The sequence below is a fragment of the Archocentrus centrarchus genome, chromosome 18 (genome assembly GCF_007364275.1).
Source record: "Archocentrus centrarchus isolate MPI-CPG fArcCen1 chromosome 18, fArcCen1, whole genome shotgun sequence".
In the NCBI taxonomy this organism is placed as follows: Eukaryota; Metazoa; Chordata; class Actinopteri; order Cichliformes; family Cichlidae; genus Archocentrus; species Archocentrus centrarchus.
This window is the reverse complement of record NC_044363.1, coordinates 4,389,520-4,409,014: the sequence shown is the minus strand read 5'-3', so window position 1 is coordinate 4,409,014 and position 19,495 is coordinate 4,389,520. Positions and strand designations below refer to the sequence as shown.

The following is a 19,495-nucleotide window of genomic DNA, read 5'->3' as shown; positions in this document are numbered from 1 at the left end:
ATCAGAGACCCGTCACTCAGCTCCTTCGTGGAAAAGCTCACTGGATCCTGCCAACAATGCCAAAATTGTTGTGGAAATTTATCAAATGAGACACAAGATTCCTTTTCATGATTTAATTCTCATATGAGGAGAAGTCGCCCCACACCCCCAGAGGGGTATGAGTGAGTTCTGAAGATCCACCCAAAGGCACAATGCACTTATACCCTTTTCATCACCCTGTTCTCCCCCTCCTTAACCCAACCATGAAGAAAAGGAGATCCTCCCCATTTGCATGTCCCTCATTGATGGGACCCTAAGATAAGGAAGGTCACACCATAAAATAAAGGCCCTGAAAAAAGGAAGTGTGTGTGTGTGTGTGTGTGTGTAGGTTACAGATAAGGGAATGACCATCTGGACAGTTTTTACAAAATACAGGTGACTTCATGGTCACATAATCCATAGTTGAACAACACATAAAATTTTCCATCACAAAATTTATGTTATTTTGGTGCCTATCAGTTTCCAGAATATATAGTACTGCTTAAATAACTTAACCAAGTAACTTAAATAACTTTGTAGAAGGACATGATCCCGGATCATAACAAAACTGATTCTGTTCTGTTCGTCACTCATCATCTACCTGACAGCTCACACCTGCTTCTACCTGCAGGTAACACAGGATGATCAGTTGGACTGGCAGGTCTGTCAGTTTCTGTTCTGCTTCTTGCTGTTGCTGCTTTTTGAACTACCCCCCCCCCCCCCCCCCCCCCCGAAAAAAAAAAAAAAAATTAAAAATTAAAAACTAAAGAATCTGATCCTGGAAAAGATTAAAAAAACCCCTGATTGCCTCAAGCAAAGTTTACATCTTTAAGACGGTTTGGTTCTTCTGTTACTGTGTAAAATACACTGAGCTGAGATTTTTAGTAAAAAGTGAATTTATTAAAGCTTTCAATTTTAAATGTGATGAAAAAGACCACCTCCCATTTTAAGTCTGATGGTGTTTTATCTCCAGATTTTTATTAAAGTCCAGATTGTTTTTGTTTTTTTTAAAGCCTGTCATGTCTGGTAGATCTTGCAAGCAGAACTGTGATCTGAATGCGATGTTGTGCCAAACATATTTGCTATTTCAAGATGAGCTCTATAGGTTCTTAATAGGCTCTTCTTGTTGATGTTTGACCCTTTATTTTATTTTATTTTTTTGATTTATTTTTAAGATACAATGCAACTCTGTGCCAGAGCTGACAGGCTGAAGAAAAGGAAAAGAAAGAAACAAAAAAGGGAGAGAGAAAGGGAGCGAAAAAAGGAGAATAGAGAGAAAAATCAAACTAAAAAAAGGGGAAAGAGCACAAGTAAATAAACCAAATGGTTCATCACATTTTAAACATAAAAAATACTAACAATACTTGCAAAAATATATTTGTGTGGGAAAAACAAAACTAACAAAGCATGTTACACAAACCAACAATTTTGTTCTGTTGTGATTGCGTGGGTGTTTGTGTCTGAGTCATGGAACATACTTACCAATGAGGGCAGAATGCTGCAGCTCCACCATCAGAGCTAGAGGCGGGTAGAGAAAGCCCCAGGAAACCCAGGCCACCAGCAGCCCACCAAGAGCCAGGAAGACCTGCGGCCCCTCAGTCCCAAGACAACCGCGCACCCGCCCCAGCAGACGGGAGAGGGAGGTCTCAGACGGAGCTCCCCCCAGTCAAGGAGTGAGGGCACCAGAGAATCCGAGGCACCCGAGGACCGCCCGACCCCCCACAGAGTCCCCCCCCACGGCGAAGAAGCCAATCCAGCCCCGCTCTGCACCCCCCAGGGGAGCAGGTCAACACCCACGTCAGAACATTCAGCCCCACCCAGGAACCCCGAGGCACCCCCACCCCAAGGGGGGAAGGGGGGAGGAGGCAACCAGCAAGGAGCAGCCGGGAGGCAAGGCACAAGGCCCAGACCCAGGTCCAGCCATACATACAAACACACACGCACACCTGCAAGCACACCCATGTACACATTTATGCACATATACACATACACACTCACCCACACACATATAAACATAGATACACCGTACACACACATTCGCTCACCCACCCATACTCACGAAGACTGTGACAAATACAAATCTATTTCCTGGAAAACAGTGGAATTTTTCTTTGTTTTGGATGCACTTCAATTAAACCTGTCTTGACGTGGATTTCACCCATTATTAATTTCATGCCCAGACATGTATTACTCTCGGCTTCTCCTCTGTTCACTGCCTTGTTTATTACGAATCCACTCTCGCCTCCCTGATCACACGAGGACGTTTTGAAGCAGCTAACAGTCACAGTCGATATTTGCAACTGTGGATTTATTCCTAAAAAAAAAATCACCGGCATCTCTGGACTCTGTAACAGCTGAAGTTTGAACAAAGAGGAGATGACTGCTGTACCTGCATCGCTCTGCTGCGCTGTGCTGCTTTTATCCTGTGTGTTTGCTGGTAAGTGAAAAGTACCAAATAACAGCAGCTCACTAACAACACTTTTAAGACTGATCCTGCATCTTTGTGTGTTGAAGGAGGAGATGAGAGGCTGGATGGAAATGGAGTAGATTATATCTGAAGTTAAATCACAAATTCAGTGAACCTGCTGTTTATAGAGCCTGAAGCAAAAGTTTATTTCTTTAAACACTCAGATTATGGTGAGAAATTAGTGGAGAATTCCTTCAGAGAAATACTTTTTCCCTGGTGCACCTACAGCCATGGAGTAATTTGAAAACTAATCATAGTATTGTGGAATAAAGTACTGTGATCATATTAATAATATACATAATGTATTAAATAACTGTTATTGTTAGTTTTACATCTCCCGCACAGTCACAGACTCACCTCGTATTTTGAAATCAGCCACAAAAAGGAATAAGTAACTTCACGTTCAAAAACAAGCCCAAAAAAACGCGACTCATGAGATTTGCAGACTTTAAACAAGTCGCTTATAATAAGCGGACTTGGCAAAACTGGTGGTATCTCATATCTATACTTCGTACCAGGCTAGTATCCCTTCCTCCCTCCCTCTCTCCTCAGCTGCTCTCCGTTAGCCGCGCTCATCTGTTGCCAGGGTAAGATTACAGTACCGTATTTTATACATGTTTCTATACATGTTCCTCACTCTGATTGGCTGCTGCATATGTGAAGAGATTTGACCTTTAACCTCTCTGCTCTTTGTTGTTTCCTCTTTCAGACCAGAAAATCCTCACAGCTGAGACTAGACAAACTGTCATCCTGCCCTGTCAAGCTCAAAACAACAATGATCCTGAACCCGTTGTAGAGTGGAGCAGAGCTGATTTGGACCCAGAATATGTCCTTTTGTTCCGGGATGGTCACTTTGATCCAGTCAAACAGCATCCATCCTTTAAGAACCGGGTGGATCTGCAGGACAAAGAGATGAAGGATGGAGACGTGTCTTTGATTCTGAAGGATGTGACGACCAATGATGCTGGAACATACGAGTGTCGTATCAGAAAAAAAAGCACAAGCAGAGCTGTTCTAAGATTTGAGCCCATCAGCATCATCGCCCTTAGAGTTTTTCCTCCAGGTGAGTGAGCAGAGTGCAGTGTGTCTGTGATCAGAGGTGAAGCTGCTTCCTGGTTGTTGATGTTTGTTTCTAAAGATGTTGTTGATGAGACTTTGTAGAAAGCAGCTGGTCTGAGTGATGTGATCAGAGTGCAGTAGATAATGTCTGACAGCAGTTTGAAGTTCTTCACTCATCACCTACCTGACAGCTGACACCTCACACCTGTTTCTACCTGCAGGTCAGGTAGGAAGGAGTAACGCTGGAGAGGATGAGGACGATGGATCTGCTGGGCTGAAAGCTGGTCTGTCAGTTTGTGCTGGGCTTCTTGTTGTTGTTGCAGCTGTTGTTGGACTTTTGATCTACAGACACAAAAAACAACAGAGGCTGAAATGTCTCTGAGCTTTTTTCCAGCTGAATTCTGATTCTCCCGCTGCTGCTCCGAGTCACTGTTGTCATTCAGCAGCTGCCATTCCCAGAAATCGAAAGATTGCAATGATTGTAAAACCCATCCACTTTTAGACCCAACAAGCAGCAGGAGTTTATCCAGAAACTCACATTAAATTAGAGAAAAATGTGGAATAATTCAGCTTAAAAAATCTTTTAAAAAAGTTTAAACCTGAGTAGGACATGAACCAGGACAGGTTCATGGTGGAAGTCTGTCTGGATTTTCTAATATGAGGAAATGCTCTGACTGTGAATCTGTAGCCGGTCTCAATAACATCAGCATCACATTAATGCACAACTGAGAAATTACTCTTTCCACCGAACAGGAGGGAAATTTACTGCGAACCATAACAAAAAGATTTGGTAACATTCATTATTTTGTTTGCTGTTATGAGTAGAAAATGGGATCAAAAGCCTGACATCAACATTTTATTTTTACTCTGTACTGAGAGCAGCAGTTTAATAAAGTGAACAATGCTGTGAGGAGACTTTTCAGTGTTTACCTGGTATTACATATGATGGACTCACATCCAGACACGCTCCTGTGGTCAAAGACAACAACACAAAGCTCTGATTACAGAGTGAAATGTAACACAAAACACACAGAATAGACAACATAGACTTTACAGACATGTTTGCTTTCAGTTTGAATCTTTTCATGTAGAGTTTGTTCCACAGAAACATGTATCAATAAAGAAAGTCTCCTGATCACAGCCGTCCTCTGTCTGGTTTATTTCTTCTTCTTGTTTTCAGGGTTTGAACAAAATAATACACATGCTTTTCTCAAATAACAAAAAAAAAAAAAATTCAGCCCAAGTTCAGTCGGGATTTCATCTAGAAAGATGAGTCCATTGATAACATTCCACCATTTAGTTGTACTGAAGTCACATGATGCTGCCGCCTTTCACTGCACTGCCAAAGGTATTCACCCCTCTGCCTTTAAACATACACTGCCTGGCCAAAAAAAAAGTCGCCACCAAAAAAAAGGTCACACACTAATATTTCGTTGGACCTCCTTTAGCTTTGATTACAGCACGCATTCACTGTGGCATTGTTTCAATAAGCTTCTGCAATGTCACAAGATTTATTTCCCTCCAGTGTTGCATGAATTTTTCACCAAGATCTCGCAGTGATGATGGCAGATTCTGACCACTGCGCAAAGCCTTCTCCAACACATCCCAAAGATTCTCAGTGGGGTTGATGTCTGGACTCTGTGGTGGCCAATCCATGTGTGAAAATGATGTCTCATGCTCCCAGAACCACTCTTGCACAAGTCGAGCCTGATGAATCCTGGCATTGTCATCTTGGAATATGCCCGTGCCTTCAGGAAAGAAAAAAATCCATTGATGGAATACCCTGGTCATTCAGTATATTCAGGTAGTCAGCTGACCTCATTCTTTGAGCACATAATGTTGCTGAACCTAGACCTGATCAACTGCAGCAACCCCAGATCATAATCCAGGTGGCTACTTTTTTTTGGCCAGCCAGTATATGTATATGAACTTAATCCACAGGGCTTAACATGATGTGGGCCCCATAAGAGTTTCAGCTCTTCTGGGAAGTCTTTCCACAGGTTTAGGAGTGTTTATGGGAATTGTTGACCATTCTTCCAGAAGCACATTTGTGAGGTCAGACGCTGATGTTGGAGAGAAGGCCTGGCTCACAGTCTCTGCTCTAATTCATCCCAAAGGTGTTCTATCAGGCTGAGGTCAGGACTCTGTGCAGGCCAGTCAATTTCTTCCACACCAAACTGTGTTATCGTTGATAATATTCACAGATTCATCAACAGAAATGGGAACAAATGATGTGTTTTTGTGACAGGCTGGAAGTAACAAAGCACCTAAAGATACAACTTCAAGCTGGTTCTTCAAGTTTCCTGTGATGTGGAAGGACTGGACCTCCAGAAAGCCTCAAATCATACTTCTAGACCACTTTAAGTGATGACAAGAACATCTGACTCCTCTGAAACACAATATACAGAAATGCGGTGTGGCTCAAGACTTTTGCCCAGCACACATTTACTTTATCCATTTTAATTTCAGAGAGTGGCACAAAGTGAGAGACATCAGAGCTTTTTAGTCACACAGAAACAGTGAAGGGAACAAAGTTCGATCATCTTAAAGATCTGAAACAAATCAAGATGTAAAAAGGATGAGCTGCTCATTTCCTCCTCCCTCCTGACTTCAGCCGAGGCCACGCCCTCTTTTAAATGCCCTGAAGGTTTAATCATCGCTGAGCATCTGTTGCTGAGGAGGTCCAAAGCTTTTCACAGCTGACGGAGGAGAACTGACCCCAAAGAATGGCTGCTGGGAGATCTGCGTCTCTCTGCTGGAGTTTACTGTCTGCCTGCGTCCTGCTGGTCTCTGCAGGTGAGTATGAGCTGGTTTGAAAACAACAGTGAGAGCTCAGTTCAGACTGATTGGACTGTTAGATCTCATTACTGCTACATCTTAATAACCGTATCAGCAGCTTGGTTGTCAACATGTAGCTGGAGGAGAGGGTGTGGTTTGCCCTGATTTCCAGACTGAATACCTGGCAAAGTGTCCGACTCAGTAACTGACTTTAAGAGCCTGAGGAAAAGATTAAGGAGCAGCTCTTTGTTCTGCTTGCCGAGTTTAAGGCATGCAGGGCGAGGTGTGTCACTGTGTGTGAACAACGACAATATCAAAATAAAAAGGCTGCTGCTGATGTGCTGTATCTAAACAAATAAGCGAGTGAATAAATAGTTTGTGCATGGTGTAATTCTATTTGGAAACATTTTCTGTAAAGTAGATGAGACCAGATCAGTTTTAGGTCATTCCAAATACCAACAGCAGTCGAGCGTGATCAGTGAACAAGATCAGAGGCATCATGCTGTTTAACTAGAGCAGCTTAACTATACTGAGATTGAGGCCGAGTTGTTTCTTGTGTCCAAAGGCTCATATTTACAGTGTCAGGTTTCCACGTGTCAGTGATGTTCTGATGTGATCAAACATTAATTTGACTTGATGAAGAAATTCTGATGTCTTCTGCACCCCAGGCTGCTCCCCTTTATTCCTTATCCTGTGGACTGATCTGTGCGCACAAATGTGACTAAAAACAAAATGAAAGGTGCAGATTTATATGAGCTGTGTCCCGTTCTCTCGGATGCCGCACTAAACTTCACAATAAAATCACAGCATTATATTTGAGGACTGAACAAGCACAAGTTTCATGTTTTGGGTTAAATAATTTTTTTGTGTGTTTTCTGATTTATTTCCAGGATATAAAATGATTTCTCATTTATGTCAACATTTTCTAATCCCTGATTTTTAAATGTGTAAATTCGCTTCTTTCAACTTTTTATACTTTTGATAATTTAGAGAAATTTCAGCTGTTGCTTGATGCAGGGTTCTAGCCACAAATTTTTTTTCAGCCCGGTGCTATGCTGCCAATGCTAATGCTAATTAGCAAGCTAATGCTAACCGCTAAAAGCTGCTCCCACTTGTTACTTGAGTGATGGGGCCTACATATGTAACCAGAAAGCACCTCTGAAGCCTAGGCAGTAATCACTGTCTTTGTGGACGTGTAGTTACATTTCTGTCAAGTTAGGTTCAGAGAGGATTTTTGGTTATGTAGGTAAGACTGATACAGAATACTAAATCAGGCCTGATCAGATTGATAATGATAATTTTTGCATATAATCCAGAAGAGTTACACTTTTATATCATGCATTTAATGTGTCCCAGAGTGCCGTTTCCTTCCACTAATGAGTTTGCAGAAATCACATAAAAAGCATACTTTGGACGTTAGAAAAAACGTCTCCTTTCGCTCCACCTGAGATCACCGTTTCTGTAACAGCTCTGCTGCAGTGTGCAGCCAGACTGCATATAAAACAGCTGCAGTTGTGTCTTTTGTGGAAAACTGGGGGCTGCATGAACTAAACGCTGTAATGCTTTTTATTCACAAACATCCTCCAAATTACGTTTCTACTGCAGGTCTATTTTTATTCGCTAATCAGTGATTAAAGCATAAAAAATATTCTGACAGAGCCCCTCGATACTGAAATGATCGGTAGTGGTAATGGCAGCTTATAATGATCGTTGTGATGGCTACAGCTCATGTAAAGAAACAATAACAGCTGACATTATCTGCACAGCCAGCAAAACACGCACAGCCACACACGCACACTCACAGCACAGTGGAGGTGTGGAAAAACTTGTCAGCGATGATCCACTCTTTAAACCATGCCTGAAATTTTCATTTGATCTTCATTTTTCCTCTTACTTTTCCTCGTGTTCATGCCGGTTGTCATTTCAATTTCTGTAGCTCATGAATCAAGCACGTGCAAGAACGTACGGAGCTCAAACGTGCACATCGTGAACTGTCTGTGCTCTGTGGTAGATTGCAAACTGCAGTGAAATAACACAGATGCAAGCAGCAATAAAACCAGCGATATAGCTGGGGCGGAGTCCATGGGGCGCGCAGAGCTCCAAAAGTGAAGCGGTGAAATCCTCAGCCTGGTGCTCAACCGCTACCTACAGCTAGCTAGAACCCTGTTGATGGAAGCATCATTGTGGTGGTTTGATTTCATTGACAGAGAAATTGCTGAATCTTTATAAACCAAGTAATTAAGAGAACAAAGTAATAAAAAAAATAGATTGTAATCTGTTAATGGATGGACTCCACCTTCATCAGTTACACAAACGAACTGCTGCTTTAATAGAAGGAAATAACTCAAAAATTTAACGTTGTGGTGGCCACATATATGCACATTTCACACCAGAATGCCCCAAGCTCTTATTGCGAAGAGAGAGACCGGAATAGATCTGGAAAAGGCGGGAGAGAGAGGCCTGGAATAAAAGGGCTTGACTTCTCCTTTATAGAGGCAGTCATCTTTTGAGTCCTAGCTTGTTGTGAGTTTACCGCCAATAAAGCTGAGACTACATACCTGCTCATGTCTCCTTCCACTGACTCCTACATTGGTGACCCCGACGAAAGAACATGTCTGCTGACGACAGCTCAACGGCCGCGGCTGCTGTTTCCTCACCAGCCACCGCCGTTTCACCCGCTATTTTTGCGGCCACGGTCAAGTTCCCGGAGTTCTGGAGCCAGAGCCTTGGTTCCAGCATGTGGAGGCCCAGTTTCACCTCCGCGGGATCACCTCAGACGACACCAAGTATTACCATGTCGTCGCGGCGCTGGACTCTGCTTCTACCCGCTGGCTGATGGGACTGCTCCGGAACCCGCCGCCTGGTAACAAGCGCTATGGAGCGCTGAAGGAGAACCTGCTGCGGATTTATCAGCTTTCAGATGAAGAGCGGGCTGATCGCCTGTTGTCCCTGAATGGCTTGGGAGATAGTAAACCCTCCGAACTGATGGAGCACATGCTGGCTCTGCTCGGCCTGGGCGACGCTTTGTTTCTCTTTACTCATCTGTTCCTGCGCCAGCTCCCCCCTCCCGTACGCACCGCGCTAGCCAGCTCCGCTCTGATACGGGCCAAGGATTACCGCGGGCTAGCTGAAGAGGCGGACAAGATTTTGCTGGCATCCAGGCATTCCGGAGTGCATGCACTTTTACCGAGTGCGGCTCTACAAGGGACGGAGACTGGAGATGCTGGTGCTGTGGCTGCCGTCGCAGAGCGCCAGAGGAAGGAGAGCGTGCTCTGCTTCTATCATCGCCGGTTCGGAGTGAAGGCGAAGCGCTGCATTCCGCCGTGTACCTTCCAGCACCAGGGAAACGAGAGGGCCAGTGCTCACGAGGAGCTGTGTGCGCTGGCATCTCGGACAAGCTGCTCTTCATTGAGGACACTGCTTCGGGATGCCGTCTGCATGTGGACTCGGGTGCTCAGCGTAGCATCATGCCGGCTTCAGCTGCGGACGCCTTGGGACAATGTCACGGACCCCTGCTGGACACGGCGAACGGTACCCCCATTCGCACATATGGAATGAGGTTGGTGACTGTGTGTTTCAAGGGACGTCAGTTTAACTGGGACTTTGTGATAGCGTCTGTGTCAGTACCTGTCAGTACGCTCGAACAGCCCGTGGGCGTCCCCGTTGCACATGGTCCCTAAAGCTGACGGTGGGTGGTGCCCTTGTGGGGATTTTCGGCGCCTTAATAATGCGACGACTAATGACAGGTACCCGGTTCCCCACATTCAAGATTTTTCGGTTCATCTTGCGGGGCCAACTATTTTTTCAAAGGTGGATTTGGTGAGGGGATACCATGAGGTTCCTGTCCATCCGCATGATGTGCCCAAGACCACGGTTATCACGCCTTTTGGCCTTTTCGAGTTTTTGCAAATGCCCTTCGGTCTGAAGGGCACGGCACAGACGTTTCAGCGCCTCATGGACTCCGTTTTGCGTGGTATGCCATTTTTGTTCGTCTATCTGGATGACATACTGGTTGCCAGCCCTTCCGCCGCGGAGCATTCAGTGCACCTCCGCCAGTTGTTTGAGTGTCTCAGTGAGCACGGTTTGATTGTGAATCCAGCTAAATGCCAGTTCGGTCTGCCGGCCATAGAGTTTTTGGGACACCTCGTTTCGCCCCAAGGGGCGTTTCCCCTGCCCGCTAAGGTGGAGGCGGTTTCTGCTTTTCCGCGCCCTCCCTCAGTGAAGCCCCTGCAGGAGTTTTTGGGGATGGTGAACTTTTATAACCGTTTCATCCCCCGGGCTGCTCACGTCATGCACCCTCTGTACAGTGCACTTAAGGGCAAGAAAGGCAACCAAGAGATAGAGTGGACACCTGAGTGGGTGCAGGCATTTGACAGTGCCAAAGCTGCTCTTGCCAACGCTGCCCTGCTGGCCCACCCGTCTCCCGAGGCGCCTGTTGCCCTTACTACCGATGCCTCCGATTTTGCAGTCGGGGCCGTGTGCAAACAATGGGTGGGTGGTGCTTGGCAGCCCCTCGCCTTTTTTAGCAGGAAGCTTCGGGATGCGGAGAGGAAATACAGTACGTTTGACAGGGAGCTCCTTGCCCTTTTTCTCGCGACACGTCATTTCCGGTTCCTGCTTGAGGGCCGTGACTTTACCGCTTTTGTAGACCACAAACCTCTCACATTTGCCATGGCAAAGGTTTCAGAACCATGGACTGCACGGCAGCAACGGCAGCTTTCTGCTATTTCAGAGTTTACCACTGACATTCAGCACGTCGCCGGCAAGTGTAATCGGGTGGCTGACTGTCTGTCCAGGGTGCAGGTTAGTTCTGTGCATTTGGGAGTGGACTACTCTGCCATGGCTGCCGACCAACTTACGGATACGGAGATTCAGGCTTTTAGGATGGCCGAGTCCAGTTTGTGTTCGGAAGATGTCTCATTTCAGGACAGGGGCGTAACCCTACTTTGCGACATCTCATTAGGCAGGCCTCGCCCCTTGGTTCCTGCTTGCTGGCGTCAGCGGGTTTTTGAGGCAGTTCATTCCCTTTCGCACCCAGGAGTTAAAGCCTCAGTTAAGTTGGTGGGGGCCAAGTTTGTGTGGCCTGGCCTCCGGAAAAAGGTCAGGGTGTGGGCCTCCTCATGTGTTGCTTGTCAGCGCGCCAAAGTGCAACGACACACCAAATCCCCTCTGGAGCACTTTCCCATACCCTAGAGAAGGTTCGAACATGTCCGTGTAGACCTGGTAGGTCCCCCTTCCCGGGGTTTCACCCATCTCCTGACAATGGTGGACAGGACGACTCGGTGGCCTGAAGCAGTTCCTTTGTCGTCAACCACCTCAGCAGATGTTGCTCGTGCGTTCGTCTCCTCCTGGGTATCTCGGTTTGGCGTACCGCTTGACTTGACATCTGATGCAGACTGATGCAGATGCACAAACTATGATCCTTAGCCTCCTCAGCAAAGCCCTAGGAGTAGAGGAAGAGCAGGCTAGGGCCATGGTCAACTTCATCAGTGTTCAGAAAGAGCCAAATTACAGTATGGCTGCCATTCGAGTAGGTAGGGAAAATATCAATCTCCCACCTGGTAAAACGGTGCGTGTGCGATGTAAAGTACCACCTACCTTTGACATTTCCAATCCTGTGGTCCTGTATGAACCACCGGAAGAGAGTTCCATCCTCGAACAGCTTAGTGTTGGAGAGGGTCTACTAGAAATCAGTGATAGCCGGCAACCATTTGTTAAAGTGCCAATCTCTAACCACACTAAGCAGGAAATCATCCTGCCAAAAAGGTCTCAACTTGGCTCCATCCAGCATGTAGTCAAGATTCTCGAACTAGGCAAGCAGAATGTGCAATGTGGGAGGCCATCACCAGCTGGTGTAGTAACGGCTGAAGTTAATGTTGCTTCCCCTAGCACTCCCCCTAATGACCTGTGGCAACCACCGGTTGACCTCAGTCACCTCAGTTCAGACCAACGAGAAATAGTTGAGAAAGTACTTTATGAGGAGTCAACTGTATTTGCTCGGGACAGCAGTGACATTGGCTGTATTCCCTCTCTCCAGATGTCAGTTAGACTCAGAGACGAAACCCCTGTCCAAAAGGCTTATGCGTCAATCCCAAAGCCATTGTATAGGGAAGTCAAAGAGTATATCCAGGAGCTGCTGGTGAAAGGCTGGATTATTAAATCACACTCACCATATGCTGCACCTATTGTTTGTGTGAGGAAGAAAGATGGATCATTGCGCCTCTGCATTGATTACAGGCTCCTCAACAAAAAGACTGTGCCAGATCGGCACCCTCTTCCCCGCATCCAGGACCTGATTGACTCACTGGGGGGCTATAGATGGTTTTCCATCTTAGACCAGGGCAAAGCTTACCACCAGGGCTTCATCGCTGAGGGGTCCAGACATCTGACTGCATTCACAACCCCATGGGGTTTGTATGAATGGGTTAGGATCCCTTTTGGCCTGTCTAACGCGCCAGCAGCCTTCCAAAGAAGTATGGAGGAAATGCTGGATACACTCAGAGATGAGTGTTGCATCCCGTATTTGGATGATGTACTCTGTTTCTCCAGGTCTTTTGAGGAGCATGTTGAGGTCCTGCGGCGTGTACTCCAAGCTCTGAAACAACATGGGGTTAAACTCCATCCATTCGCTTCCGCTTATCCTGGTCAGGGTCGCGGGGGGGCTGGAGCCTATCCCAGCTGTCATAGGGCGAGAGGCAGGGTACACCCTGAACAGGTTGCCGGCCTGTCACAGGGCCAACACAGAAAGACGAACAACCTTTCACACTCACATTCACACCTATGGGCAATTTAGAGTAGCCAATTAACCTAACCCCAGTAAGTGCATGTCTTTGGAATGTGGGAGGAAACCGGAGTACCCGGAGGAAACCCACGCAAGCACGGGGAGAACATGCAAACTCCACACAGAGAGAGGGAGAGGCCTGGGCCAAGGTGGAATCGAACCCAGGCCTTCCAGATGGTATTCTAACTGTGAGGCAGCAGTGCTAACCACTACGCCACCGTGCTACCCTTGCAGACACTCTCTGCACCTCCTCGTATTTCTATTGTAACACATTTGATGAAAAAGACACAAACACACAATAAAGAGTAAAAGGTGAATTTGACTCAGCATTATTGTCCTCTTTTTAAAATGTGTGTTCTTCAGACACAAACATCACAGCTGAGCACGGAGAGACCGTCACTCTGCCGTGTCGAGCTCCAAATAAAGAAACCGTCTGTGTGGTCGAGTGGGGAAGATCTGACCTCTGGCCAGAATACGTCCTTTTTTACCGACCCCCTGGAATCGATCCAGACAACCAGCATCCATCTTTTGTGAACCGGGTGGATCTTCAGGACAGACAAATGAAGGATGGAGACGTGTCTGTGGTCATTCAGAATGTGACCATAGACGACACCGGAAGATATGAATGTCGTGTCGTTAAATGCCGACAACCGCCAAGTCTCCAGAGCCCTAATGTTTACTCTGACCCCGACAGCGTGGTCTACCTGAGAGTTGCTTCTTCAGGTGAGTTGTTGATGTTTGTTTCTAAAGATGTTGTTGATGAAACTTTGTAGAAAGCAGCTGGTCTGAGTGATGTGATCAGCGTGCAGACACCTCACACCTGTTTCTCAGCTGCAGGTAACCCGAGACCATCTGTTGGACTGGCGGCTCATCTGACAGTTTCTGCTGTGCTTCTTGTTGTTGCTCTTGTTGCTGCTTTTTGAGCAACAAAAACACACAGAAATAAGATTCACACCAGCTTCTGTGATGTACTGTACTTCTAATGGACTGTAAACCTCAGGTAATATTCAGGATTTTGTGTGCTGTCGTGAGATTCCAGAAAATCTGTGTCCTTTTTAAAATTGTAACATTTAATTTGTACTGTGTTGTGAAAGCAGGAGTTTAATAAAGTGAACGATGCTGTGAGAAATATTTGTCTGAATGTTTTATATGGTAATGTTACATGCTCCTGTGACTAAAGACAACACAAAGCTCTGAATACAGAGGAAAATGTAACACTGTAAAACAGGATGATTGTTTCAGTTAGTCCAAGACAGGAGAGTCACACACACACACACACACACGCACACGCACACACACACACACACACACACACACACACACACACACACACACACACACACACACACACACACACACACACACACCTCTTATTTCTGGAGAAGTGATGACTCACTGTGATCACTGCAGTCTTTAATTAGCTTGCAGATATTTAGACCTGGAAGTCGTCATGTTTTAATTTTATGTATGAAATCTGACGTGTTCTTCATTAATCTTTGGCTGCTGATTTCAAAAGTAATATTTGTTTCCATCTATTGTGTCACATTGTTTACAGTCACAGGAGATTTTGGCTTGTTGGATTGTGTTGATTTGTTTGGATTGGATGGTGAAGTTCAGTGACATCCAAACAGCAACAAACTAACCCGGCCCACGACTGAGGCTGTGAGTACACGTATTTTACAGAGATGTACCCTGTAAGTACGTTTCAGTTCTGTGCAACTTTCAGGTATTAAAGCCAAATAAAAACAACAATGTTTTTATAATCCTTCAAAATGGGTACGTTGTACTTTTCATGGTGCAGGTCATGTTATGTAGTGGCTTAACTTAATCAATATCTAATCAATATCATCTACACTAACCTGCTGTCAGTGACCTGTACCACGTTCAGATGAAAGACCACCTCCCATTTATAATTAGGATGGTGTTTGTATCCAGGCTGTTATTAAAGTCCTGATTGTTGAACTGCTGTGTTTTCTGATTGGGAAAAGAACAAAAAATGAAAAAAGAAAAAAACCTCAGACTTTATCTCAGAGCTGTACATGAATAAGTGATGTTTATGGCATTTTTGAACTCAGCATCATTGAATTTAGTCATAAACTAGTTTGACCTGCATTTTAACTTGCATGTTCAGACATGTATCACTCTCAGCTACTCCTCTGCTCACTGCTTTGTTTCTCAAACCGCTCTCGACTCCCTGATCAGAGGAGGACGTTTAGATCAGGGAGACATTTCCAGACATTTCCAGTTGATATTTGCAGCTGTGGATTTTATTCCTGGAAAACATCGGCATCTCTGGACTCTGTAACAGCTGAAGTTTAAACAAAGAGGAGATGACTGCTGTACCTGCGTCGCTCTGCTGCGCTGTGCTGCTGTTTTCCTGTGTGTTTGCTGGTAAGTGGAAAATACCAAATAACAGCAGCTCACTAACAACACTTAAAACTGATCCTGAATCTGTGAGTGTTGAAGGAGGAGGTGAGAGGCTGAGTGGAAATGAAGTAGACTAAATCTGAAGTTAAATAGCAGATTCAGTGAACCTGCTGTTTCAAGTTTGTGTCCTGAAACAAATGGGCATCATGCTGAGATATTAGTGGAGAATTCCTTCAGAGGAAGCTCAGGTGGATAAAACCAGGGTCAAAGGTTCGATTTCTTCCTCTCATCTTACCTTGTGTTGTTTTGGTTCAGCAGGTCTGAGGCTGGACTTTATTTTCGCTTCCTTCCACTTTTCATTCTTAAATACGTTTTTCTACAGTACAGACATGGACCAATTTGAAAACTAACCGTAGTGTAGTGAAATAAAGTATACATAAACAGCACATAATATAACAAACAACTGTCATTGTTAATTTTACAATTACACTCTGCTCCTCGAATTTTGAAAACAGGCTTAAAGACGAATCCAAATTTCTACAGATAGAGCAAAAATATTATTAAAGTGAAATCTTTTGGTCACAGTGAGTGAAAATCTGACAAAGTGTTTGCCTTACAGGTGCTGGTAATAAAATTGACTGAATTTGGGGTTTTCATTAGTTGTCAGTTATAATCATCAAAATGAAAAGAAACAAACATTTGAGATATATCAGTCTGTGTGTAATGAATGAATATAATATACAAGTTTCACTTTTTGAACGGAATCACTGAAATAAATCAACTTTTCATGATATTCTAATTTTATGACCAGCACCTGTAGAAAACACACAGGCTGAGTCTCTAAAGTGATCAGTTTGTTGGTTTGTGTGATCAGAGTCACATTTTGTTGATCCAAAGTGATTTTTAGTGATTACAGATGGAGGCCCACATACTGCCTTATTGTATAAATGGGCCCTGAGTTCCTATCCAACTCTAACAGATTACTCACCCCTGAGTTCCTCATTTGCACAGTGTGGCTTTACACATTATAACATCACACACACACTCAGACACTGTAAGGTTTAAAAGAAGAAAGAAGAAGAAACAGCCTTTATTGTCCCACAGAGGGGAAATTTGGGTGTAACAGCAGCCGCAGTTATTTTAAATATAAATAAAGATATAATAATTCACACTATTAAGAAAAGAATATATATAAAATCAACAAACAATATTAACCTTAATACTACTAATAATAACACTATATACAATGTACATGATGTGCCTGTGTGTTGAACCTTAACAGGCCGGACTATTTACAGTATATTATATATTATCCTACATTGTGTAGGTTATTGTGGTTTTTGTTGGGAGCAGTGATGGTTATAAAGTCTTACAGCTGCTGGGAGGAAGGATCTGCGGTAACGCTCCTTTGTGCATTTAGGATGCAGCAGTCTGTCACTGAAGGAGCTCTCCAGCTCAGCAACAGTTTCATGCATGGGATGGGAGACCTTGTCCATCAGTGATGTTATTTTGGTCAGAGTCCTTCTGTCTCCCACCAACCAAAACAATGATGTCTCACCTTTAATTGCAAACTCAAGCTAATTTTTTTGTTCCTTCTGTTCTGTTAGCAGTTTAACCTTTAATTTAAACCAATAGTCCACAATAAGATGCTGCAGGAATGAAATAAACACATCGCAGGCCTGATTCAGAGCTCAGGTGCAGCCAGACCAAAACCATAATGGTGGTTTCGCTCACAATAAACAAGAATCTGTAGACGCTCACTCTGATTGGATGCTGCAGAAGTCAAGAGATCTACTCTGACCTTTAACCTCTCTGCTCTGTTTCCTCTTTCAGAACCGAAAACCATCACAGCTGAGCCTGGACAGACCGTCACTCTGCCATGTCGAGCTCCAAATAACAACCTCATAGTTGTAGACTGGAGCAGAACAGATCTGGACCCAGAATATATCTTTTTGTATCAGGACGGGCACTTTGATGCAGACAACCAGCATCCATCCTTTAAGAACCGGGTGGAGCTGCAGGACAGACAGATGAAGGATGGAGACGTGTCTGTGATCCTGAAGGATGTGACGACTGCTGATAGTGGAAAATACGAGTGTCGCATCAAGGAAAAAGGAACAAGCAGAGCTGTTCTAGGATCTGAGCCCATCAGCACCATCACCCTGAGAGTTGTTGCTCATACAGGTGAGTGAGCAGAGTTCAGTGTGTCTGTGATCAGAGGTGAAGCTGCTTCCTGGTTGTTGATGTTTGTTTCTAAAGATGTTGTTGATGAGACTTTGTAGAAAGCAGCTGGTCTGAGTGATGTGATCAGAGTGCAGTAGATAATGTCTGACAGCAGTTTGAAGTTCTTCACTCATCACCTACCTGACAGCTGACACCTCACACCTGTTTCTACCTGCAGGTCAGGTAGGAAGGAGTAACGATGGAGAGGATGAGGACGATGGATCTGCTGGGCTGACAGCTGGTCTGTCAGTTTGTGCTGGACTTCTTGTTGTTGTTGCAGCTGTTGTTGGACTTTTGATCTACAGATACAAAAACAGAGTCAAGCCAGTGACATGCAGCCTGTCTGAAATGTCTGAGCTTTTTTAGAGGTGAACTCTGAATCTCCCGCTGCTGCTCCGAGTCATCAGTGTTGTCATTTATCAGCTGTCATTCCCAGATTAGGAACATTCCCAGAAATGGAAAGATTACAATGATTTTAAAACCCACCCACTCTCAGACCCAACAAGCATCAGGAGTTTATCCAGAAACTCACATTAAATTAGAGAAAAATGTGGAATAATTCAACTAAATAACATGTTTTTTAAAAAGTTCAAACCTGACCAGGACATGAACCAGGACAGCTTCATGGTGAAAGTCTGTCTGGATTTTCTAAGATGAAGAAATGCTCTGACTGTGAATCTGCATCCAGTCTCAGTAACATCAGCATCACATTAATGCAGAACTGAGAAATGACTCTTCCTGCAGGACAGGAGGGAAATTTACTGTGGACCTTAACGAGATTGGTAATATTCATTATTTTGTTTGCTGTTATGAGTAGAAAATGGGATCAAACGCATGACATCAACTTTTTATTTTCACTCTGTATGGAGAGCAGCAGTTTAATGAAGTGAACGATGCCGTGATGAGACTTATGAACGTTTACGTGGTATTAAATATGACGGACTCACCATCCAGACATGTTCCTGTGATTAAAGACAACACCAAATACACGCAATAGAAAACATCAAATTTATGTTTGATTTCAGTTTGAATCTTTTCATGTAGACTTTGGTCCACAGAAACATTTATCAATAATAAACTGTGTTGATCACAGCCGTCCTCTGTCTGGTGTATTTCTTCTTTTTGTTTCTGGGCTTTGAAAAAATAACACACATGCTTTTATGAAATAACAGAAAAAAAAGTCATGTGATGCTGCTGCCTTTCACTGCACTGCCAAAGGTATTCACCCCTCTGCCTTTGAACATATATGAACTTAATACACAGCATTTAATGTGGGCCCACCGTCTGATGCTATAACACTTTCAGCTCTTCTAGGAAGGCTTTCCACAGGTTTAGGAGTTTATGGGAATTTTTGTCCATTCTTCCAGAAGCACAGATGCTGATGTTGGAGAGAAGGCCTGGCTCACAGTCTCTGCTCTAATTCATCCCAAAGGTGTTCTATCAGGCTGAGGTCAGGACTCTGTGCAGGCCAGTCAAGTTCTTCCACACCAAACTGTGTTATCATTGTTAATATTCACAGATTCATCAACAGAAATGGGAAAAAATGATGTGTTTTTGTGACAGGCTGCAAGCTGGTTCATAGTTATTTGTGATGTGGAAGGACTGGACCTTCAGAAAGCCTCGAATCGTACTTCTAGACCACTTTAAGAGATGACAAGAACATCTGACTCCTCTGAAACACAATATACAGAAATGAGGTGTGGCTCAAGACTTTTGCCCAGCACTTCATGTTTTGCTTTATTGTGTAATGCAGCAGCTCGCTGGTCTATATTTTATTCATTTATCCATTTTAAATTCAGACT

General features: G+C 44.4%; 1 protein-coding gene across 1 annotated transcript; it reads left to right on the top strand.

Moving 5' to 3' along the window:
• Nucleotides 1-2,018: 2,018 nt before the first annotated feature.
• On the top strand, nt 2,019-18,059 carry LOC115796592 (coxsackievirus and adenovirus receptor homolog). The gene is made up of 3 exons (XM_030752957.1): nt 2,019-2,455; nt 3,195-3,548; nt 17,872-18,059. Exons 1-3 carry the CDS (start codon nt 2,395-2,397, stop codon nt 18,057-18,059), a joined length of 603 nt encoding a protein of 200 aa, XP_030608817.1. The 5' UTR covers nt 2,019-2,394.
• The last annotated feature ends 1,436 nt before the right edge of the window (nt 18,060-19,495 follow it).